Consider the following 25,623-nt stretch of genomic DNA (forward strand, 5'->3'; position numbering starts at 1 on the left):
TGCTTTAAAACCAATTTCCAGACCCACACCCCAGAGATTCTTTTATATTTGGTTTAAGAGATGTCACCAAGATGGTGGAGTAGGAAATACCAGCCTTCATCCTTTTGTCAAAAAATACAGACAGCTGTCCACAAACCAAGATGACCCTGGTTTAGGGTGGGGCTAGGCATCAGCATTTTTAAAAAGCTACTCAGGTAATTCTAATGCCAGTCAGGCTGAAAACCTGCTCTAGTGGGCTTCTTTCTTGCTCATAATAAAATGTAAACAGCCTGCTATGACCTATAGGCTCTCTGAGGCCATCTCCTATGCTCTCTTCACCTCCTCCCCTCAGATCATGTTGGCCTCCTTCATAGTTGCTGGAACTTTGTTTCGTTCATTGTACCTCTAGCACTAGAACAGTGTCTTGTACATAGTACATGTTCAATAGATATTTGTTGAATTAATAAATATTTTTAATAGATACCATTTGATGGTCTTATTCTATAATAGTTATTATTATATGTTTAGTGCCGACTAGGTTGGTAATGTGTTGAGTCTTCAAGAATGCTACTGAAAGTCTGCTATTTAACTTATGTCACAAGTTCTTACAGTCCAACTTATCCATCTTCTAACACTGACTCTGCTTTGCTGTCAGAATGCTTGCTTTTCTGTTTTTGTCTCTTGGCATGAGCGCTATTGATACTTTTAGTTTTTTCTGGCATCCTGTTTCTGCTTTGATTTTGTATATTTTTTCTTCCTATTTTGTTACTTACACACTGTTTTCTCTGGATAAAAAAGACTTGTCTTACTAGCATTGACAGAGAGCTTCGTTCATTCTGTGGGTAAACATACCACTCATAGGGTGTTTGGTATGTAATCTTTGGACCATATTCCCTTCTTGTCTATGTTTATTCTTGATGGATGCAGGTAGGCTGTTCGTTTGATGAAAACCATGGTGGAATTGATGGGTAGAGTCAGGTTTTAAAGGGAAAGATGGGCATTAGGGAGAGGTGTGTGCTTCTGAGGTCAAAGAGTTGACCTGATGGAGAGTTGAGATTTTATTGCGACATTATCTGATTAAGTCCAAGATAACAATGCTTACAGCAGGAACCTGCAAAGTTTTTATGCAAGAGTCCAGATAGTAGGTATGTTGTGCTTTTGGGCCATAAGGTCTCTGTCATGCTTACTCAATGCTGATGTTGTAGTGCAGAATCAGTCATAAACAATATGTGAACAGACAGGTTGTGGCCATGTTCCACAAAACTTTATATGTGGACACTGAAATTTGAATTTTATGTAAAATTATTTAAAATACTATTCTTTTGATTTTCCTTGCAACCATTTAAAAATATAGTCATGAGCCGCATAACAATGTTTTAGTCAATGACAAGACCACATATACAACAATAGTCCATAAATTATAAGACCATAATACCATATTTTTTACTGTCCTTTTTCTGTGTTTAGATATACAAATACTTACCATTGTGTTACAATTGCCTACAGTATTCAGTACAGTAGCATGGTGCACAGGTTTGTAGCCTCGGAGCAGTGGGCCTAGGTGTGTAGTGGGCTGTACCATCTCAGTTTGTGTGAGTACACTCTGATGTTTATACAACAATGAAATCAGCTAAGGATGGCTTTCTCAGAATGTATCCCCATCCTCAAGTGAGGAATGACTGTATAAAAACTGTTCATAGCTGGTGGCCATACAAAGACAGGCAGAAGGCAGAATTTGTTCCCTGGGCTATTTATAGATTGCCAGCCCCAGGTTAACAGTAATGGTGTCCATTTGTGTAGTTTTGACTTAAGAAATCTGATTCTTGACCAGTAGTTCTTTTCATACTTCACATTATAGAAACTGTCTTTAAATTTTGTGGTTGAGGGCAGATTGCCTCTTTATCAAAGTTTATCTGTAACTTCTGTTCCAAAGAGCTCCTTACAAGATTGGTGTCTTTGCCTCTGTGTTTTAGCACCTATTGCTGGGCCGTTATTTGAATCTGCCCTTTGTTATGTCTATATAGCATTGCTTCTGCCCTGCTACTACCATAAAACAGCTGCTTTTTTAAAGTAAGCATTTCTATCAGGCTTGTAACAGAAGCCATCGAGACGCCCCTACATCTCACCTGCAGCTGTGGTGGACACATCCCCGACATGCTGACAGCTGCTTTTCCTCAAGCACAGGGATCTCTAAGCTTGTCCTGCCTGAGTGAGGGAGGCCAGCCCATAGCTGGCAGCTGAGAAGTGTTAGGAATTTAAAATTTGATGGCCCTAGAAACAAGCCTTAACCAAGGAAGTGGGAGAGGTATCACATCTTTCTCTTTCTTAGGTGGGACCATTCTAAGGCATGCTTTGCTTTATACATGATTCCTTAGAAGGACGAAATTTCAGTTGCTCAAAGCAGTTAATGAACCCTTAATTGATTTTTTTTTCTCTTTTTCTGAGACAGAGTCTCACTCTGTTCCCCAGGCTAGAGTGCTGTGACATCAGCCTAACTCACAGCAACCTCAAATTTCTGGACTCAAACAATCCTACTGCCTCAGCCTCCCTGAGTAGCTGGGACTACAGGCATGCACCACCATGCCTGGCTAATTTTTTCTATATATTTTTAGTTGTCCAGCTAATTTCTTTCTATTTTTAGTGGAGACGGGGGTCTCGCTTTTGCTCAGACTGGTCTCGAACTTCTGAGCTCAAATGGTCCACCCATCCCAATCTCCCAGAGTGCTAGGATTACAGGCATGAGCCACCACGCCCAGCCTCTTTCATCTCATTTTTACTGATCCTCTCAAGTGTGCTTTCTATTTCTAGCATTCCCTTCCCCCCAAATAAGGCTACTTACACCCAAGTTCTTACCTCAGGGTTGCCTTTTGCAGGACCCCAGATGATGTAAGTCAGTGCCTATGGACTCAGACTGACTGACATTACCAGCACAACTCTTTCCCTCCCTTCTTCCCCCACTCAGAGTATATGATGTGGCTTCCTCAATGGTTAACACTAGTACAGCAGAAGTGACTAGATGGACGTGTAGGGAAGAAAGTATCACAGGTTGAATATCCCTAATCTGAAAGTTTAGGACAAGAAGTGTTTCCAATTTCAGATTTTTTTGGATTTTGGAATGTTTGCATTATATTTACTAACATCTCTAATCTGAAATCTTTGGGTTTCAGAGCACTTCAGATTTCAGATTTTCAGATTAGAGAAACCTCAACCTGTATTTAACTACCTGCCAATAATTCAGTTCAGTCCAGCCTTACTCTGTTTGGTTACTAATATTCTTTGCGAGTTTTCTTTTTCTGCCCTTGCTTCTCTATTCCTGAAAAGTAACATGTGACCAAATCACCTCATTGTATATGAAAAGGCCCCAACCTTGGTTGTCTTCCATGGTCAGGATCAGAATTTACTGTTTTAGGGCCGGGCGAGGTGGCTCTCGCCTGTAAACCCAGCTCTCTGGGAGGCGGAGGCAGGCGGATTGCTCAAGGTCAGGAGTTCTAAACCAGCCTGAGCCAGAGCAAGACCCTGTCTCTACTATAAATAGAAAGAAATTAATTGGCCAGCTATATATATAGGAAAAAATTAGCCGGGCATGGTGGCGCATGCCTGTAGTCCCAGCTACTCGGGAGGCTGAGGCAGGAGTATCGCTTGAGCCCAGGAGTTTGAGGTTGCTGTGAACTAGGCTGATGCCACAGCACTCACTCTAGCCTGGGCAACAGAGTGAGACTCTGTCTCAAAAAAAAAAAAAAAAAAAGAATTTACTGTTTCTAAAAGTCAGTTGGCAAATTTTGTGCTGGAGCATAATTTAAGATGGAGGATATCATATACAGTAAGTATCACAATTAGTTGAGTAGTTGTAAAATAACAGTTATATATATATGTCTGCAGCCAAACTTCAAATGCCATAATTGGACTTTCCCAAAACAGAACAAATTATAAAAATTTCAAAATGGTGATATAATCACAAGTGTCTATAATTCTCCTGTTAAAGTACTTGCTGATTATTAAAATATATTTTTTTGCTGTCTGGGGAATTGAAAGTCTTTTCCTACTTGTTTTTCTTCCATAAAGAGAATAAGTTCAATTATATCAAGTAAATTTCACCATTATAGAGGGTGTTGTAGAAGGTGTTTCTAGGCATATAATCAATGTGAAAATTTGATTTTTTACTTAAAGGTAGACCAGTTGTATGTGTGTGTATTTTGTAAAGTTCCAAATTAATACATACTTTTAAATGTCTTAAAGTTGATAAACTCTTTTTAAAGCTATGATTATATTAAAATGAGCTTTATATCAGAGGCATGATGATAGTTTTAATTTTTATTTGCAAGAAAGTTATTCTCCAGGGTTGTTTTTTTTCTTTTCCTGAAAGGCTTTGTCTGGCTGCTGTTCTTTTTTTGGAAACATCACTTTCCCCTTTTTTAGCACTTAATAAGTTTAACATAAAATTGATCCAAAAAGTTTTTACTTTTATTGCTACTTCAAAAACTAATTGGGTTGGTCCAAGTGCAGTAGTGTTTACAATTAATTGATCACAACCAGTTACAGATTCCTTTGTTCCTTCGTCACTCCCACTGCTTCAGTTGACCAGCCCTAAAAAAAAAAAAAAAAAAAAAAAACTAGTTGGAGTTGGATTTTATTGCTTTACATTTACTGTTATGATATGCCTTATCTGGAGGTAGCCAAATATTGTGTAAATTACATTCTTTTATTTGGTTTCATTTAATTTAATTACATAAAGTTAACAGATATTAATATTTTCTATTGTACTTATACCAAAATATGTTCATGGAAAAAAGTTGGACTGTGTGACTTTATAAGTTACTTTTGGAGGAATGTATTTGGGAAAGCATGTGTGTGGGAACATTGTTTGTAGAGCTTTCTCTTAGATTATGGAGTATTACTCATGGGTGTTTTCTTTTCTGTGCTCCTCTTCTCCTAGGATATTGTTTCTGTTCACTTGGGTTCCCCAGCTTATTTTTCACCACCCCTGTCCACCTTAGCACGTTTCTGCAACCGTGTAAACCACAGCCTTTTCACCCAGTTTATCATCAGAATATTATTATTGTTCATTCCTCAAGGCTGAGCTCTAAACCCACCAACTCCACTCCTTTATTAATCTTTCTTATTCTAGCCCCCAGGGCTGTATTTGGTTTTTTTTTTTTTTTTTTTTTTTTTTTTTTGAGACAGAGTCTCGCTTTGTTGTCCAGGCTAGAGTGAGTGCCGTGGCGTCAGCCTAGCTCACAGCAACCTCAAACTCCTGGGCTCGAGTGATCCTTCTGCCTCAGCCTCCCAAGTAGCTGGGACTACAGGCATGCGCCACCATGCCCGGCTAATTTTTTTTATATATATATATATATATATATATATATATATATATATATATATATATATCAGTTGGCCAATTGATTTCTTTCTATTTATAGTAGAGACGGGTCTCGCTCTTGCTCAGGCTGGTTTTGAACTCCTGACCTTGAGCAATCCGTCTCGCTCTTGCTCAGGCTGGTTTTGAACTCCTGACCTTGAGCAATCCGCCCGCCTCGGCCTCCCAAGAGCTAGGATTACAGGCGTGAGCCACAGCACCGGGCCTTGTATTTGTTTTTTGATAACAGATCTCTCTCTCCCTCTCTCAACCCCCCTCCCTCTCCCCATCTCCTCTCTCCTCCCTTATATCTCCCCCTCTCATCTCTCTCCCTCCTCTCTCTTCTCTCTTTCTCTCTCTCTCCCCCTCCCACTCTCTCTCTTTCTCCCCCTCTCTCCTATCCGTGTGTCCCAATTTGTTTTCGACTTAAGCATTGTTAGTTACCCTGTGTTTTCTGCCTCAGCTACCTTTTATACTGGTTTTTTAGGCCAAAGAGTATGTTTTCTCAGCTGTTAGTATTTCTTTTGTACCTGTCACATAACAGGAACTTAGTACTTGTTTGTATTAAATACCCAGTTATTTAGTTTTCTACTTTTAATTTCTCTCAAAGTTATCTTATTGATTTTTAAATGTTTTGTTTATTATTTGTTTTTTATAGATGTAAAAAAAGATTGGTCTGACCATGCTCTCTGGTGGGAAAAGAAGAGAACCTGGCTTCTTAAGACACATTGGACCTTGGATAAGTATGGTATTCAGGCAGATGCTAAGCTTCAGTTCACCCCCCAGCACAAACTGCTCCGCCTGCAACTTCCCAACATGAAATATGTGAAGGTGAAAGTGAATTTCTCTGATAGAGTCTTCAAAGCTGTTTCTGACATCTGTAAGACTTTTAGTAAGTATTAGATAAATTCTTCAATAAAGTATGAGTTACGTGATATGCATATAACTGATGACTGCCATTTAGCCATTCCAAGGAGTTTGGGATTGAGGTGAACTATCTATTACATATGTGTGCAAAATTTCTACTTTATTATTTAAGGTTTTTATAGTCATTTAAAGTGAAGAAATGATGGGTTAAGGTGAAGCAGGAGGAATCTAGTAGAGATTCTTTCCTTACTAGGATTATATTATATATTTATTATTATGTAATACTTTATTCTGATGACATTTTTTGTGGGGTGGGAAAGGGAAAAGACATTTTCACAGGAACATGGCTTTTGCAGTGTTTCCTTCACATAAGTCACTATTTGATTTTAGCTATTCAGGCAGATTGTGTCACTTCCTTCATTGAAAGCCTGACACAGCTCCTAAGGAAATGACTATGAGTATTGTCTTCCTTAACCAGTCTACAATTTGAACACTCCTGTAGTAATTCTGAAATGAGATGTGGATTACTTTTGGCTGACCCAGTTATGTCATATAACAGGAAGTATTATTCAACCATCAGAGAAAATGTGAACTATTGTCATTACCACTGGTGTACAACTTTTGCATTTATTCCTTTAATAAAAATTCTTAGATAAATTTACATTTAATGACTTTTCATACTTTAATTCCAGTAGAAAAACTACATCTTTTTATGCTTTTTTTTTTTTTTTTTTGAGATACCATCTTGCTCTGTTGCCCAGGCTAGAGTGCAATGGCATCATTGTAGCTCATTGCAGCCTCCAACTCCTGGGCTCAAGTCATCCTCCTGCCTCAGCCTCCTGAGTAGCTGGGACTATAAGAATGTGCCACACACCTACTTAATTTTCAAAAATTTTTTGTGGAGGCAGAGTTTTGCCATTGCCCAGGCTGATCTCAAACTCCTGCCCTCAAATGATCCTCCTGCCTTGGCCTCCCAAAGTGCTAGGATTACAGGCATGAGCTACCATGCCCAGACATATGTTGTATTTTTAAATTAAACTAGTAATTTATGAATATAGTCTGTTGTGAAAGAATCAAGCTATACAGACATACGTCCCCCCCTTCCCGTAAGTAACCATTGTTGACAGTTTGATGATTTTCTATGGATTAATTTTATCCATGTAGATTGGATTTTTGTTTTTTATAAATAGGAGTATTTTGTATGTATTTTTGTTTTACTCAGCAATGTCTTAGAAATTTTTTTCATGCGTTGTATGTACACTTTATTCTTTTAAACTGTTTCACAGTAATTCAGAGTATAGATGTAATATTTATACCCAGTCACTTCTTGACCTTTTGGCTAAGGTAAGTGCAGTTTACACCCAGATTTCCCTATTAATGGACATAATTAGGTTGCTTCACTATTAGAGGAAATACAACATTTTCAAATGTTTTAAATATTGTTGAAAACATTTGAAAAATTTTTAGTTGGTATAGCTACTAGAGCATCCAGTCTTCCTTGCTGGCTTCCAGCACTCACACTCACTGCTAGAGCCTGGGGCAAGTGCTGCTTCTATACACAGTCTCATGCTCTAGCCAGGAATGGTGTGGAGGGGCTGAAGCTGCTTACCCTTTAATTCAGGGTCCCTCCTGTTTCTTATGTTTGTAGGCTTGGAGCTTGGAGGAGTGTCTGGATCCTTATCCATTTCTAATGTATAGTTTGGGTTATATCTTCTTTTAATCAATCCAATACCAACCTTTTTCTGTCTTTCAAAAATCACTTATTATTTTTTTCTATTATATTTTTTCTAGCAATGTTATACATACTCATCTTCCTTACCCCACTCTCCAGTTGTTTTTTTATCTTTTACTGTCGTTTGAAGATATTTGAAGTATATCCCTGAAACACTCTGCATGAGAAAAAAAAGATATTTGGAGTGTAGGAGAGGAGATATAGGCAGATGCATATGACCATTTTGATCTTATGCCTCTGGAATTAATATTTTTTAATTTCAATGGGGTTTTTCAGAAAAAATTAAAATATTAAAAAGTACAAAAAATTACCTAATTCTTATTATCTAGAATTAATAGCTGTTGGTATTTTATCACTTTTCCAAATTTTGTTTAAGTCAAAATAATACCGGTAAAGTTCTTGAGTCTCGTTTTCCTGAGTTCCTTTCACAAAGCAACTATTGTCATGAATTTAGTGTGTATCCCTGCAGTACCATTAAAATCCCTACACATGCATGGGTGCATTATCTCTATCCATATCCATATATATATCCATAAGTGATATATACTATTGGCATTGCTGTATGGGTATTTTCTTAGACAATTTTGTACATGTGTACAAGAATTTGTCTTGAGTATCCACCTAGAAGTAGAAAGGAGAATTGCTTTAAGTGTACACCTAATTCATTTCAGAGTACTGTCCAATTGCTCTAAGTGATTATACCAGTTTATATTACAGCTACCAATGTATGAAAACCCATTGCATCAGATTCTAGCACTTGAATATTGTCTGTTTTTATTATTTGTTTCTCTGAGTGAAAAAAACAGTATTTCTTTTTAGTTCATGAAGTTAAATATGTTTGCCTATTTATATCATTTGTCCATTTTTGAAAAATTAATAAACTTTCATTTTTAGAGCAGTTTGTAGGGTCACAGCAAAATTGAGCAAAACTACAGAGTTCCTACATACTCCCTGCCCTCACACACACACAACCTCCCCCACTATCAAAATCCTGCAGTAGTGTGGTATTGTTTTTATAATTATTGAACCTACATTGATATGTCATTACCCAAAGCTGGTAGTTTACATTAGGGTTCACTCTTGGTGTTGTACATGCTATGGGTTTGGAAAAATACTAATATATACCGATATGTATCTATCATAATAGTATTGTAAAGAATAATTTGTACTAAAAATCCTCGCTGCTCTGCCTGTTCATTCTTCCCTCTTCATAATCCCTGACACCCACTAATTTTTACACCCTCTCCATAGTTTTGCCCTTTCCAGAATGTTATGTAGTTGGAATCATGTAGTATGTAGCCTTTTTAGATTGGTTTCTTTCACTTAGTAATATGCACTTACATTTCCTCCATGTCCTTTCATTGCTTGATGGCCCATTTCTTTTTAGTGCTAAACAGTATTCTATTGTCTGAATGTACCACAGATTATTTATCCACTCATTTACCAAAGGACATCTTGGTTGCTTCCAAGTTTTGGATAAAGCTGCTATAGACATCTGTGTACAGGCTTTTATGTGGTCAGTTTTCAGTTCATTTGGTCCATTTTTCTTTTATCTTATATTGATTTCTAGTTCTTTATAAATTCTAATTATTTGGGGGATGTACTTTAAAAAAAATAATAAAAAAAAAATTTCTCCCAGTCTGTTTATTGTTTTTAACCTTTGTTCATGATTGATTTTATGCCTTTTTTTAATTTAAAAGAACATTTATTTTGTTAATGCAGAATTTATATACCAGAATTCCATGTTTGCATGGCTTTGTTTTTCTGTTCTCTTTTCCTTTCTGTTGATACATTTGTATGTTCTTACATGGATACCACACTGTTTGAATTTCTGTAGCTTTACAATAAATCTCTATATCTGCTGGGGCAAGTACACCATCCTTGTTGTTTTTCAAAATTGGGTTGTTTTTGGAATATTATGTTTCCATTTGAAATTTTGGAAGAGATTGTTAATTTCTAGGAAAATTTCCATAGTGATTGATTGAAAATGCATTGAATATATACACTAATATGGAGAGATTTTATGTAGAATCTTTCCATCTGTGAATAAAATCTATTTGTTGATGTAATCTTTTATGTCCTTAAATAACATTTTATTTTGTCTAGAAAGATATTATACTTTTTAAAAAAGGCTTGTTCCTAGGTGCTTTAGACCTTTTCTAATTGGGTACTGCTATTTAAGAATCTATTGATTTTTTTTTTTTCTTATAACCTGATATGTAATGCCTTGCTGAATTCCTTTTTAAATTCTAGCAATTTAATTATTGATTCTCTTGGATTTTCTATGTAAGTGATTATATCCCTTGTAAATAATAATTTTTCTCTTTTCTATTTTTTGTATGTCTAATTTCTCTATCTTGTCTCACTGTATTGGATTAGACCTCTAGTACAGTACTGAATAATAACAGTAATGATGACTGTTGCTGTGTTGTCCTGACTTGAATGGAAATAACATTTTACACTGAGTTTAATATTTGTTGTGTTTGTGGGAAGGTTCTTTCCTCTGTTTTCTTTTCATTATTAATGACTTTAACTCATGAACACATATGAAATTTTAATCAAATGGAGCTCAGGAAGTGACTTGCCCAAAATCATACAGAGAGATATAAGCCTAACCCAGTGTCCTAAGATAGAGCTCTTTATACTGTACTGCCATTTCCATTGGCCACACGTTGTCATCAAATCTTGTAAATTTTTCTTCCTACAAAATGTTTTAATCCCTCATTCCACACTGCACTGTATAGAATGAGGTTGGATGGTGAGAGAAGTTTCAAGTTATTACATTAATATTACTTATTCCACCTTCCCAAATATACTTGTAGTGTGTGTTGGTCTTTTATTTTTATTACTACTACTACTGTTTTTGGCTGCCTAGCATCTGAACTTTTGGCCCTGTGTTTTAGAAATCACACACCTTATGAGTTGTGGTTTCAGACAAAGCCCGTCTCCCTCCACAGAAACCAAAAAGTCCAGATAATTGTTTCCCAGCCTTCCTACAGATAGGGTGCAGGCAGTTGGCCGGGTCTAGGTCACATGCACATCAGAAAATTCTCCTAGAATTTTGAGTCAGGAGATAGTGACTCAAATAAGCCAGGACAACAAACAGCCCATTCTAATGGCATTAAGTGGCAGCAGCATCCAACTTCTAAGGGCAGAGTAGCCATAGTCTAGTGAGAGCACTTATCCGTGCACTGGGTATATTGGCCCATTTACCCTGGGGTCTCTCATAATGTTAAAATTTTCACTTTCAAAGCTTGAAATTTAGATTACAAGAAAGCACTATATAATAAGTATGTGTATATTATCATTCCATTTATGTTTATACATCTGCATAGAGATACATGGGAGGAGTTTCACTGGAATGTTGACAGGTTATCTCAGTGGTAAAAGTTCAAGTATGCTCTTTTTATTCCCTATTCTTTTCTTATACTTTTGGAATCTTTTGTGTTGTTACTGTTTTTAACAATCTAATGTATAATATTTGTATAAACAGGAAAAGAGAGCTATTTTCCATTGGGAGAACAAAACCACTTTTAGCTTTTGATGTTTTTATTTATCTCTAGAATGTAAACTACTTCTTTTTTTTTTTTTTTTTTTGAGATAGAGTCTGGGCTAGAGTGCTTTGGTGTCAGCTTAGCTCACAGCAACCTCAAACTTCTGGGTTCAAGCAATTCTTCTGCCTCAGCCTCCTGAGTAGCTGGGACTACAGTAATGTGCCACCATGCTCGGATAATTTTTTCTATATATTTTTAGTTGTCTGACTAATTTCTTCTTATTTTTAGTAGAGACGGGGTCTCACTCTTGCTCAGGCTGGCCTCAAACTCCTAACCTCAAGCGATCCTCCCACCCGGCCTCCCAGAGTGCTAGGATTACAGGTGTGAGCCACCGCACCTGGCCGTGTAAACTTCTTAAAGTCAGAGCCATGTGCTTCCATCTTTGTATTCTCAGCATAGAGCATGGCCTTAGAGAACATTAATTAAATGAAGAAGAGGAAAAAAAGATTGAATAAATGATTGAATAGTAAGGATCAATTAATCATATTACTGGGATTATATGGAAAGCAGAGATCTCTTACAAGATGTTTGGGGGTATTCTGCTTTGTTGGGTGGTTAAATTATCCTCTCAACAGTCTTAACAGGGATCTGTAAACTATCAGTATTTTTTTTTTTTATTTTGGCATATTATGGGAACTATCAGTATTAATGGGTATAAATTTACATAGTGTTTTGATAGGTTGTGAGCCCACAAGTCTTGCTTGCAGAAGAGAGAGAGTCTTAATGATAATTTTATTTGCAGATAAATTAAAGACTACTCAGGGAACTACAGCACTTGATTATGAAATTGTCCAAAACAAAAGGGATTGGGCTTTCTAGACTATACCAAGGACACAGTACAGAAATCTAAGAGGCACAAAAAAATGTAGACAGTAACAAAGTTTGGTGAGAGTCCAAATAAGTTTGTTGGGTTTTTTGTTTGTTTGGTTGGTTTTTAAGAGGCAGAGGCGTCCTCTGTTGCCCAGGCTGGAGTGCAATGGTGTGATCACTGATCACTGCAACCTCGAACTCCTGGGCTTAAGTGATCCTGCCTCAGCCTCCCCAGTAGCTGGGACCACAGGCTCAAGCCAGTGTGCCCAGCTAATTTTTAAATTTTTTGTATAGATGGAATCTTGCTATGTTGCCCAGGCTGGTCTCAAACTCCTGGGTTCAAGCAACCTCCTCCTCCCAAGATGTTGGGATTACAGGTATGAACCACTGTACCTAGTCCCAAGTAAGTTTTTGACGTGGGAATAGATAGATGTCTTTGTATGTTGGCAGCACAACAAGGAGGTGGGGCTCTGTGCTGCAGTCTGCTTAGCATTATGGAGAATTGGGGAGTAGGGTGGGGATTGATATCACAGAGCAAGGGTCCTAAGACAGGGTTCTCAATTGGAGGAAACCAGAAAGAAATTAGTGCATCAAGATCCAATTAAACATTTACAAAGTTGAGATTTGGTTATAGAAATAAGAAAACAGCTAATTGGCCTTAAATAATATTTTAATATATATTTAACAATTTAACACTGTTCTTATTGCTATAAAATATTCCTTGGAAATACCTTAAAATTTTTGTGTGTATATTAGGAAAGGGGGGGGTATTTGATTTGCAAAGCAGTTAAATCAGGTTGGCAAAACTGGCTCATTGCCTGCTTTTCTTATAGCTCATTAACTGTAAAAGTTAGGCTTTTACTTTTTTTTTTTTTTTTTTTTTTTTTTGAGACAGAGTCTCACTCTGTTGCCTGGGCTATAGTGCCATGGTGTCAGCCTAGCTCACAGCAACCTCAAACTCCTGGGCTCAAGCAATCCTTCTGGCTCAGCCTCCTGAGTAGCTTGGACTACTGGCATATGCCACCATGCCTGGCTAATTTTTTCTGTATATTTTTAGTTGGTCAATTAATTTCTTTCTATTTTTAGTAGAGATGAGGTTTCGCTCTCGTTCAGGCTGTTTTCAAACTCCTGACCTTGAGCAATCCTCCCACCTCGGCCTCCCAGAGTGCTAGGATTATAGGCGTGAGCCAAGGTGCCCGGCCTACATTTTTTAATGGTTGAAAAAAATCAAAAGAATATTTTGTGGCATGTGAAAATTACAGAAATTCAAATTACTGAGACGATAGGTAAGGTTGTATTGCAACACAGCCACACTTATTTGCTTAAGTGTTGTCAGTGGTTGCTTTTGCATTACAAACAGCAGAGTTGAGTAGACCTGGAAATCCTAAAATATATACTATCTAGACCTTTACAGATAAAGTTTGCCCATTTCTGAATTAAATTATTTGGAAACCCTATTGTAGTGGTTTATTTTCTTTTTACCACCGGAAACTGAACACTTAAGTGACAGTGTGTAACTTTTCCCAAAATAAATTGAGGTTTTTTTTCCTGTTAACTATTTTAGGTGACTTAGTATTCAACCCAAGTAATGGAATATTTTCCATGAATTGAAATGAATTCACTTAAGTATTGGTCACCATAATTTAATTAACTTAACTCCCTTATGTCTACTCCTGTGACTCTTGCTTGATTACTGTTACAACAGTAGAATTAAAACTAAGAAAGATGAGGACATTTCCATTGCTACCAAGATACATTGTTACCTAAGATTACCAATTAATGTGAAGGATATGCCAACCACTAGAAAAGGACAATGATGCAGGGCCAGCCCAACACTTTTTTTACATAAAGGGAATTATCTGCTTTTGCTGAACACTAATAACCTTTCCAGGTTTTTAATATGGTAAAAATTATATGCCTTTTTTTTTTTTTTGAGACAGAGTCTCGCTTTGTTGCCCAGGCTAGAGTGAGTGCCGTGGCGTCAGCCTAGCTCACAGCAACCTCAAACTTCTGGGCTCAAGTGATCCTGCTGCCTCAACCTCCCAAGTGGCTGGGACTACAAGCATGCACCATCATGTCCAGCTAATTTTTTTCTATATATGTTAGTTGGCCAATTAATTTCTATTTATAATAGAAATGGGGTCTCGCTCAGGCTGGTTTTGAACTCCTGACCTCGAGCAATCCGACTGCCTCAGCCTCCCAGAGTGCTAGGATTATAGGCATGAGCCACTGTGTCCGGCCTATATTTCTTTTTAAATTTAACTCTTAAGAAAATGATTAAATGAAGTTTTAGTTGGATTTTCCTTTTCTCTTTTGAAAGAAACACTGTTGGCTAAGAATACAAAATTCTTTTGTGTAACGTATTCCGGCACACACAGGCTTTGCAAATGAAGAACCTTTATTAAGAGTAAATAGAAATTTTTCTCCAAAAGTCTGACAACTTGCATAGAGCTATTATAAAGAATACATTCAGTGTTCAGAGCTTCTTAGCCTTCCGTATTATCAACAGGACATGTCCTTTGGGTCTTTCTGCATTAGACATATGCTAATTCATTCCCATGTTTTTCTTCTACTCTTGTGAAGAAGAATCTGTACTTGGTAGGGATAGAGAAGCACACAGTGCTAGTGAACAGAATTCAGATTAACTGAAACTCTATTGTGTTTAAAAAAACTTTTTTTAAAATCATAAAAGTAATTTGACTTAGGTAAGTTACACTGTATATAAGAACTCTAATACAAAGTTTGTTTCTGTGATAACAAAGATGGATTTTTTTAAAATAAAGATGAAAAGGAAATGAAGAATCTTTTAAACTAGTCTTTTGTGTCTTCCTTTTTCTGTTTTTGCCCTCAGGGAGAGATTATACTTTCCCTTATTTCTGAAAATTCTGCTTTTTTTTTTTTTTTTTTTTTTTTTGAGTGAGAGTCTCACTCTTCCAGGCTAGAGTGCCATGGCGTCAGCCTAGTTCACAGCAACCTCAAACTCCTGGACTCAAGCAATCCTTCTGCTTCAGCCTCCTGAGTAAATGGGACTACAGGCATGTGCTACCTTGCCTGGTTAATTTTTTCTATATATTTTTAGTTGGCATATTAATTTCTATTTTTAGTAGAAGCAGGGACTCACTCTTGCTTGGGTTGGTTTTGAACTCCTGACATTGAGCTATCCTCCTGCCTTGGCCTCCCAGAGTGCTAGGATTATAGGCATGAGCCACCAGGCCTGATCTGAAAATTCTACTTTATATTATTTTATTCCCAAACTATTTATCTCCATATATTTTATCTGGTATCAGTTAAGAGTGTTTTTGTGACAAGTAACAGAAATCCAAACTTAAATTAGGGCCTACTTTTTCACATAACAAGAAGTTACATGAGAAAACTAAAAGTGGTTGCTGAAACTGGGTTATTAGTTGTGTCTCCAAGGACAGGCTCTTTCCATCCCTCAGTTCCCCACCCTCAACATACTGGGTGAGCCTCGTGTTTGTTAGATGCCTTCTAGAGCTCCAGGTATATACAGGTTGAATATCACCAATCCAAAATTCTGAATGCTCCAAAATCTGAAATTTTTTGAGCTTCAGCATCATGCTCAATGGAAATACTAATTGGAGCATTTTGGATTTTTAGATTTGGGATGCTCAACCTGTAGCTACATCCAGGAGGTAGATTATCTCCTGGGCTCTCTTCTTATACCTGTGTCCAATTAGTGATGCAGAAACTTCCCACAAGCTCCCCTCTCATCTTATTGGCCCACCTTGGATCATATGGCTACCCTTAGCTGCAAGAGAGACTGGGAAAACATGAATATTTAACTTTTCCAGTTTCCTTATACCAGAAGCAAGCAAGAGGGTTGAGAAATGGCTGGTGAGTTAGCCCATTAACGGGTCTGCCACATGCCACTTTCTTAAGCATGTAGTCCAGTAAATGGAGCAAAAGACTCAAAAGTTTAAAAAAATAAAAATGAAATGAAAGTTTGATTAAGGAGAGTACCTAAGGGCTTATATAAGTTGTGTCTTTTAATTTTACTTATAAATTTTATTAAGATATAATGTAAGGTAAAATAATGGGTAAAATTTAGTGTGTTTTGACAAATGTACCACCAGAATGATACAGCACAGTTCCATCACCCTAAAAAGTTCTCTCATACCCCTCTGTTGGCAATCCTTTTTACCCTTTTGACCCTTAGCAACCACTGATCTGCCTTATTTCCCTGTTGTTTTGTCTTTTCGGAAATGTCATAAATGGAATCCTACGGTATGTGGTCTTTTCTGTAAGGCTTCTTCCACTTAGCATAATGTTTCTGGCCTTTATCGATGTTATTGTGTTTATCAGTTCTTATTACTAGTACCATTCTGTTGTATGGAAATACTATAATTTGTTTATCCATTCACCAGTTGAAGGAAATTTGGGTCCTTTCCAGTTTTTGGCTATTGCAAATAAAGCATCCATGAGCATTCACTTACAGGTCTTTGTGGGAACATAGTAGTGTTGCCTTTTTTCTGCTTACCACTGTAATTACTTGGATCCCTTTGATTCTTGGTTTCAAGCTTTATTAGGGGAGATACAGAGACACTGTTAGCCTTAGGGCTAATTTAGCCTCACTACTAAATTGATTGTCTTCTGGGGATTTTCTTCTATACCCCATGTATGTGCTCTCCCTGGCAGGAATGTTACCTGTTTCAGCCATCCCCACCCCACCCCACCAACCCCAGGGTTGCACAGATAAGGATTCAGCCAGCCTCCAGGGAACACCTCTGCAGACCTCCAGAGCTCTCTCTCTGGCAGTGCCTTCTTTCCTTATCTCTGACCCACACATTCTAGCCATCTTGGCTTCCCTGAAAGCCACCTACCATCTCTCAGCTCAGCAAGACCTGGCTCCCCCGTGCCTGTAGGCAGTAAACTAGTGCACTCAGAGGGCTCATCCTGTTTGTGTCTCTTCTTTTGTGCTTCTTGTTACCCAATGTCTGAAAACCTTTCTTTTCCTTTATTATTGTTTAAATGAAGCAGGAGGGTAAATCAAGTCCCTGTGTACTTCATCTTAGTTGAGACACCTCCCTTCTCAATTTATCCGAGATTTTTTTTCTAGCCTTGTACCTTTGTTAGAAAGCCATCCTTTGCTCATTGAAGCATTACCTATAATAAGAAAACCATTTCTTGATCTGAAATTTCAAATTGAACGTGTTTAAAGTTGAGCTTGTAGTTTTCCTTTGTAAATCTGTGCTCCTTCCTGACTCTTTTCCTCCTCCCCACCTCCCACCCTCCCCGCACAGGAGTCTCCATAGCAGTAAAAGGCTCCACCATCCCAGATACACACATACCAGAAATGTAGGAGTCATCCTTAGCACCACTCTCTTCCTCTCCTACATGTCTCATTTATTACCTAGAAACGTTCATTTTGCCTCCAAGATGTATCTTGAATCTTTTCACATCTCTCCGTCCACACTACCTCCACTGCTTTGGTAGTCCACACCACCACCTCTTCCCTAAATTATTCCTAAGTAGTCTCCTTTATCCATTCTTGTTCTTTGCAATGCATTCTTTACACAGTAAGCAGAAAGAGTTTTGAAATAATTTCTTTAATGAAAGCAATAGGTGCACAATTAAAGTAAAAAAGGCTTATAACAAAACCACTTTTATGCCCTATTTCTCCCCAGCCCATAATTATATTCCCTGTAACTTTCTACTCTTTTAGTGTTTCTGACGTTTATTCCCATAATTCTAAATACATGCTTATATTGTTATTTCTTTTTTTTTTTTTTTGAGACAGAGTCTCACTTTTGTTGCCCAGGCTAGAGTGAGTGCCGTGGCATCAGCCTGGCTCACAGCAACCTCAAACTCCTGGGCTCAGCGATCCTCCTGCCTCAGCCTCCCGAGTAGCTGGGACTACAGGCATGCACCACCATGCCCGGCTAATTTTTTGTATATATACTTTTAGTTGGTCAATTAATTTCTTTCTATTTTTAGTAGAGACGGGGTCTCGCTCAGGCTGGTTTCGAACTCCCAACCTCGAGCAATCCACCCGCCTCGGCCTCCCAGAGTGCTAGGATTACAGGCATGAGCCACCGCGCCCGGCCTTATTGTTATTTCTTGATTTATCAGTTTTAGATATAAGTTGACATCTTTTTACTCAACCTTTTCTTTTCCTCTGTGTAACTATTATAACTTTTGGCTAAATCACTATCATTGTTTACTATTACATTTTTACTTGCTGAGCCAAAATGTATATTTTTATCTTTCCTGCATCATATGCCTTTTTGTTTACCATTTGCTTCGTTTGCAGTGTGTACCTGTTACTGATTCTTCTACTTTCTTTCTTTTTTTTTTTTTTGAGACAGTCTCACTTTGTTGCCCAGGCTAGAATGAGTGCCGTGGCGTCAGCCTGGCTCACAGCAACCTCAAACTCCTGGGCTCAGCGATCCTCCTGCCTCAGCCTCCCGAGTAGCTGGGACTACAGGCATGCGCCACCATGCCCGGCTAATTTTTTGTATATATATTTTTAGTTGGTCAATTAATTTCTTTCTATTTTTGGTAGAGACGGGGTCTCGCTCAGGCTGGTTTCGAACTCCTGACCTTGAGCAATCTGCCCGCCTCGGCCTCTCAAAGTGCTAGGATTACAGGCGTGAGCCACCACGCCCGGCCTGATTCTTCTACTTTCTATTCTCTGTAATTTTCAACGTGATCAAATACATTATCAGATTGTAATCAGTCTCCTCCCCACTCCCTTCTTTTCTTTCTTCCTAGACACTCTCTGAAGCCCCTCCATCCTCCGCCTGTCTGGAGTGGATATTTTCTAGGCCAGGGCACATAGACACAGCCCAGGACTAACCTTCACCATTGTTCAAGGAAAGTGTTTTCTGTTGCATTTGATCCTTGAGTTTTCCTGAGTTTGATTTGCTCCCTTATTTTGGTGGAATATATTCTCCATCAGTGTAGTAAGAAAAAGGTGTAGTAAGACAAAGGTGAATGGGATATACATTTTTGAGATGTTATTTTTAAAACTGTTTATTCTGCCCTGTGATAGAATTGTTGGATCAAAAATAATTTTTCCCTCAGAATTTGGAAGTTAATGTCTTTTAGCTTCCAGTGTCATTATTTATTTTTTATTTTTATTTTATTTTATTTTTTATTTTTTTTGAGACAGAGTCTCACTTTTGTTGCCCAGGCTAGAGTGAGTGCCGTGGCGTCAGCCTAGCTCACAGCAACCTCAAACTCCTGGGCTCAAACGATCCTCCTGCCTCAGCCTCCCAAGTAGCTGGGACTACAGGCATGTGCCACCATGCCCGGCTAATTTTTTCTATATATATTAGTTGGCCAATTAATTTCTTTCTATTTATAGTAGAGACAGGGTCTCGCTCTTGCTCAGGCTGGTTTCGTACTCCTGACCTCGAGCAATCCGCCCGCCTCGGCCTCCCAGAGTGCTAGGATTACAGGTGTGAGCCACCGCTCCTAGCTAAGGGGTCACGCTCTTGATCAGGCTGGTTTCGAACTCCTGGCCTCGAGCAATCTGCCCGCCATGGCCTCTCAGAGTGCTAGGATTACAGGTGTGAGCCACCTCGCCTGGCCAAGGTTTTATTTTCATTTACTATGGAGACTTCTGACCAGTGGATAGTTCTTGTAATATACGTGGAATTTTTTGTATTGTTTCCTTGATAATTTCCTCCCCTTTGTTTTCTCTGTTCTCTCTGTTACTATTAGTCAGACATTGTTCTTGGATTGATCCTCTTACCTGTCTTTGTATATCTCGTCTATTGGATTTTTAAATAAATAAAATTTGTGGCTTTCAAATTTTAATGTTTAGTGTTTTATATATGTGTGTGTGTGTATATATATATATATTTTTTTTTTTTTTTTTTGAGACAGAGTCTCCCTTTGTTGCTCAGGCTAAAGTGAGTGCCGTGGCGTCAGCCCAGCTCACAGCAACCTCAAACTCCTAGGCTCAAGCGATCCTCCTGCCTCAGCCTCCCGAGTAGCTGGGACTACAGGCATGTGCCACCATGCCCGGCTAATTTTTTCTATATATATTAGTTGGCCAATTAATTTGTTTCTATTTATAGTAGAAAAGGGGTCTCGCTCTTGCTCAGGCTGGTTTCAAACTCCTGATCTCGAGCAATCCGCCTGTCTCGGCCTCCCAGAGAGCTAGGATTACAGGCGTGAGCCACCACGCCCAGCCCAGTGTTTTATATTTTTATAAATATAAAATGTAGATGTTTGTTTCACAGGTATTCATGAATACATTTAAGATTTGTGGACTTCATTTAAGTTATACTTCAACAGAATAGTGAAAACAAATGGAAGTGACCCTCTCTCTACCATTGTTAGTATCCAAGATCTCTTCATCTCTGGTTGTTCGTTATAATATCTTGTTCATCTCTTATACATGTTATTGTCTTGCTTTTCTCAGCATCTTAATTAAGGGTGTTTTGTTTTGCTCTCTGTACTCTGTATTATATCTGTTTCCCTTAAGCTTTTTTTTTTTTTTCTTTTTGTTTGGTGTCCTTCATATTAGAGGCTCTGGTGGTGTTACATTGTTGCCTCAACAAATTACCATAAATTTTGTAGCCTAAAACAACACAGATTTATCTCATTGTTTCAGTAGGTCAGGAGTCTGGACACTGCATGGCTTACTTGTGTCCTCTGTATAGAGTCTTAAAAGGCTGAAGTTAATGTGTCAGCATGGCTACGTTCCTTCCTGAAGGCTCTGGGAATGAATTGTGCATGGTAGAATTTGGTTCCATGTAGTTGTAGGACTAAGGACCCCTGGCAGGGTCATTCTCAGCTTCTAGAGGCCTTCCACATTCCTTGTTTCCCCCTTCTTCCATCTTCAAAGGCAGTAACCGCAAGTCATGTTCTTTGTAAGTTTATCTGACCTCTCTTGGCTCGTCTCTCCTCTGCCTCCCTCTTCTGTGGGTAAGGCCTGATGTGATTACATTGGGTCCAACAAAATAACCCACAATAACCTCCCTAAAATCAGTTGATTAGTAACCTTAATTCCATTTGCAAAGACTCTTCACAGCAGTACTTAGTGTTTGCATAACCACTGGTCGGCATCTTAAGGAGGTATCTTTTGAATTTTACCTTCCACGGAAGCCTTTCTTAAGTTGTGTGGTAGTTGTGTTTAACTTTATATGATACTGCTGAATTGTTTTAAAAGCTGTTTTTATATTCTGCCAGCTGGGTATGAGAATTATAATTCCTCTTCCACATCCTTGCTGACACTGGATATTATCGATCTTTTTAATGCTGACTTCTCTGATGGGTATATAATGCTATCTCATTGTGGTTTTAACTTGTATTTCCCTGATGACTAGTAATGTCAAGTATCTTCATATATGCTGCTTGGCCATTTTTCTGTGATGAAGTGCTTGTCCAAATCTTCAGCTCACTGGTCTTATTGATGAGTCATATGAGTTTTTATAATTCTGAATGTAAGCCTTTTGTCAAATGTTACATACATTACAAACATTTTGTCCCGATATATGCTTATGTTTTTGTTTTCTCAACATTGTCTTTCAAAGAGCAGGTTGGGGCCGGGCGCGGTGGCTCACGCCTGTAATCCTAGCTCTCTGGGAGGCTGAGGCGGGCGGATCGTTTGAGTTCAGGAGTTCGAAACCAACCTGAGCAAGAGCGAGACCCCGTATCTACTATAAATAGAAAGAAATTAATTGGCCAACTAATATATATACAAAAAAAATTAGCCGGGCGTGGTGGCATATCCCTGTACTCCCAGCTACTCGGGAGGCTGAGGCAGAAGGATCGCTTGAGCCCAGGAGTTTGAGGTTGCTGTGAGCTAGGCTGACGCCACGGCACTCACTCTAGCCTGGGCAACAAAGTGAGACTCTGTCTCAAAAAAAAAGAACAAAGAGCAGGTTGGTTTATTTATTTTTTTAAATAAAGGGCAATTTTTTGTGGTTCACTTTTTTGTGTGTCCTAAATGTCTATCTTATGTTTTCTTCTAGTTTATTATTTTGGCTGTTACATTTAGGTCTGTGATCTATTTAGAATTAATTTTTGCATATTGAGTTATTTAAAGGTTAATGTTCGTTTTTTTTAAAAAAATATGAATCTCTCAGTGTTCACTGTTGAAAACAAATTATTAAAAAATTATTGGCCACTTATATCTAGGTTTGGGACTGTTCTTCTCTTTCATTCATCTGTATATCTTACCATTTAGCCAGTAACTGCACTGTCTTAATTGCTGTAGATTTATGGGTCTTGAAATCAGTCAGGGTAAGTCCTCCAAATTTGTTCTTCTTAAAAATTACTTTGACTATTCTAGGATTGTTCTTATTTCCATATAAAATCTGCTTGTCAATTTCTATAGAAAATGAAATTGGAATTTTGACTGGGATCCCATTAAATCTTAAGCTCAATTTGGGGAGAATTGACTCCTTAACAATATTGAGTCTTGGAATTTGTGAACATATTGTACTATATAATGTAATAATATCTATTTATTTTGGTCATCTTTAATTTCTTTTGTTGTCATTTAACCATTTGCTTCTTATCACACTCCTCAAATGAAAATAGATAAGATGCAGAAACTTGTAGCCATTCAATACAAGGCAGAGAAATTTGTTTTTGTTTTCTTTTGTTTTTAGAGACAGTTTCTGCTCTGTTGCCCAGGCTGGAGTGCAGTAGCATGATCAGAGCTTACTGCAGCCTTGAACTCTTTGGCCTCAATCCATCCTCCCACATGAGCTTTAGGCAGAAAAGTTTGAATCAATTAAAATTTGAGATTTGGTAATGACGTGAAAGTATCATTACATTACTTCATTTATCATGTCATGTGTACTGTATAAGATAGAAAATGAGTGAAGGATGCCATATACTATAAAGCTTAATATCTTTGTTCTAGTTTTAGGTAAAAAATAAATATATAAATAAATAAGAGTTCTAATATTTTCTTTATGTACCCCATTAGATTGTTCTGTCTTCCACCTTGAGGTCATTACTTTTATTAGATAGTTGTTAACGACTGAAGAGTGCTTTTGGTAGATTTTTTTTTTTACAGTGTCATATATCAGTCTTTTGCATGGCATCAATGTCTGGCAAAACTTAAACATATGCAAAGCAATTACCAATTCTTGTCTTGAAACAATTAACAAATATACTAAGTGTAAAGAGTTTAAATTTTCCTTTGTTCTAGTAAAATTATCTATTTTCTTATATTAACAGATATCAGACACCCTGAAGAACTTTCTCTCTTAAAAAAGCCCAGAGATCCAACAAAGAAAAAAAAGAAAAAGCTAGATGACCAGTCTGAAGATGAGGCACTTGAATTAGAGGGGCCTCTTATCACGCCTGGATCAGGTGAGACTTTGACTAAGCAAAGGGCTCAAAGTGGGAACTGTGGACTGTATGTCTGTGTGTTTTCAATAGTGGATAAATGGATTATGTGGGTCAGGAGAGTGGGCAAGGTTTAAAAAAAAAATTCTCCTTCAGCGTGTTTTCCCTCAATCATGAAATCAGCATCAGTGTCATTAGTTTCTATCATGTACAAATCATCATGTCGGGTGTTAATAGTCACTAAATTGCTAAAGAGGAAGCCTGGTTCTCTTGCTCACAGAGTCAAAAAGGAACAGCACCATAATTGGGCTCAGGCAGAAATTGGAAATTTTGTAGTATTTAGATTGTTGTTCCCAATTTATGGATTGGGAAATTAAATTATTGTGAAAAACACCACTATTTGGTTAATGTGTTATTACTTAAAACCTTAATTAAATTATTAATACTTAAAAAAAAAAACAGTTACTGTATTCAAGGAGGTAATATATAAACTAAATGACCATTATAGAAGACAATGTTTTGCATATGCTGGTTCCCTTGCCTGTCTACCTTTTTTACTTTCTCTCCTTGCCTGTTTACTTTGAGGTTTTGCTCCTTTGAGAAACTTCCTCAGATTCCCTTTCATCACTTCCCCAGCCTGAATTAGGCATCTTCTATCATAAGTCTACAGACTTTTCTGTGTCTGTTGTTATACTTGCTTGTTTTCTCCTAGTAATTGTGAGCTCCCTGCATGAAGGGACTATCTCACCTTTTTTTTTTTTTTTTTTTGAGACAGAGTCTCACTTTGTTGCCCAGGCTAGAGTGAGTGCCGTGGCATCAGCCTAGCTCACAGCAACCTCAAACTCCTGGGCTCGAGTGATCCTTCTGCCTCAGCCTCCCGGGTAGCTGGGACTACAAGCATGCGCCACCATGCCCGGCTAATTTTTATATATATATATATCAGTTGGCCAATTAATTTCTTTCTATTTATAGTAGAGACGGGGTCTCGCTCTTGCTCAGGCTGGTTTTGAACTCCTGACCTTGAGCAATCCGCCCACCTCGGCCTCCCAAGAGCTAGGATTACAGGCATGAGCCACAGCGCCCGGCCTATCTCACCTTTTTGTTGCCAGAATATAACTCAGTGTATGGCATTGAGCAGGCCCATAGGTAATGTCTATGGGGAAGCCAGATGACTAATTGATGAGATTATATAGTTTTTCAATCCTGGGTATATAAATGGACTGAACTTACAGTTTCCCACATTTTCATTGGCTACACATTTATAAATCTATTACTTAGTATGAGTCCCTTCAGCAAATATCTAAACTAATACTACTAATTTAGTTCATTCTGATTTTTAAAATTCTGAAATAATAATGTATAAATCAAACACAGAACACTTACCTTAACAGAGCCCACAACTGTTTCATGGGTATGTACTTTACCCATGGAAACCCATTTAATTCTCACTGCAACCCTTTAAAGTGGGTTCTGTTATTATATTTTAAGGATGAAGAAATTATGACATAGTAATGCTAGTAAAGTCTAAAGTCACAGACCTTGTAACTTTGCTGTAACTATGTACTAATTGCATTTGAGACATACAAAGAAATAAGACAATCCTTTATCTAAGTTTATAGGTTAGTTAAAAAACAGTTACTGTATTCAAGGAGGTAATATATAAACTAAATGACTATTGTAGAAGACAATGTTTTAAGAATTCAAAATACAAAATAATTCCAAATTAAGTATATTCTGTTTTATGGATTGGGAAATTAAGTTTGTGAATTAAGCTTTTAAATTTCAGTGTCTAGAATTTTGATGGAAAGATAAGGCAATCCAACCAGAAAGAATGATATTGACATAGAACGTCCTGTCCAAAAAATAGTACAAGACATAAATAAATCATGATCTAGTTTATGTGGGAGAGACCTCCAGGGTACTTCAGGATCCCATTGGGGAGGGTATTTAATGACAGGCTACAGAGTTTAGACTACTGCATTGTAGAGCCATTGGTTTCTGGACATATTCCAAAACAAATAATTACTTTAGAGAGAGCATCAGATTTACTT

General features: G+C 37.8%; 1 protein-coding gene across 6 annotated transcripts in view; it reads left to right on the forward strand.

Moving 5' to 3' along the window:
- FERMT2 (FERM domain containing kindlin 2) overlaps positions 1 to 25,623 on the forward strand; it is a 78,832-nt gene that overhangs the window by 19,046 nt on the left and 34,163 nt on the right. For all 6 annotated transcript variants that reach the window (XM_012757998.3, XM_012758003.3, XM_012757999.3 and 3 more), the window contains exons 3-4: positions 5,991 to 6,224; positions 23,462 to 23,596. In XM_012757998.3, coding sequence (XP_012613452.1) covers positions 5,991 to 6,224; positions 23,462 to 23,596 — 369 coding nt within the window. The remainder of the gene's footprint in view (positions 1 to 5,990; positions 6,225 to 23,461; positions 23,597 to 25,623) is intronic.

The sequence above is a fragment of the Microcebus murinus genome, chromosome 6 (genome assembly GCF_040939455.1).
Source record: "Microcebus murinus isolate Inina chromosome 6, M.murinus_Inina_mat1.0, whole genome shotgun sequence".
NCBI lineage: Eukaryota > Metazoa > Chordata > Mammalia > Primates > Cheirogaleidae > Microcebus > Microcebus murinus.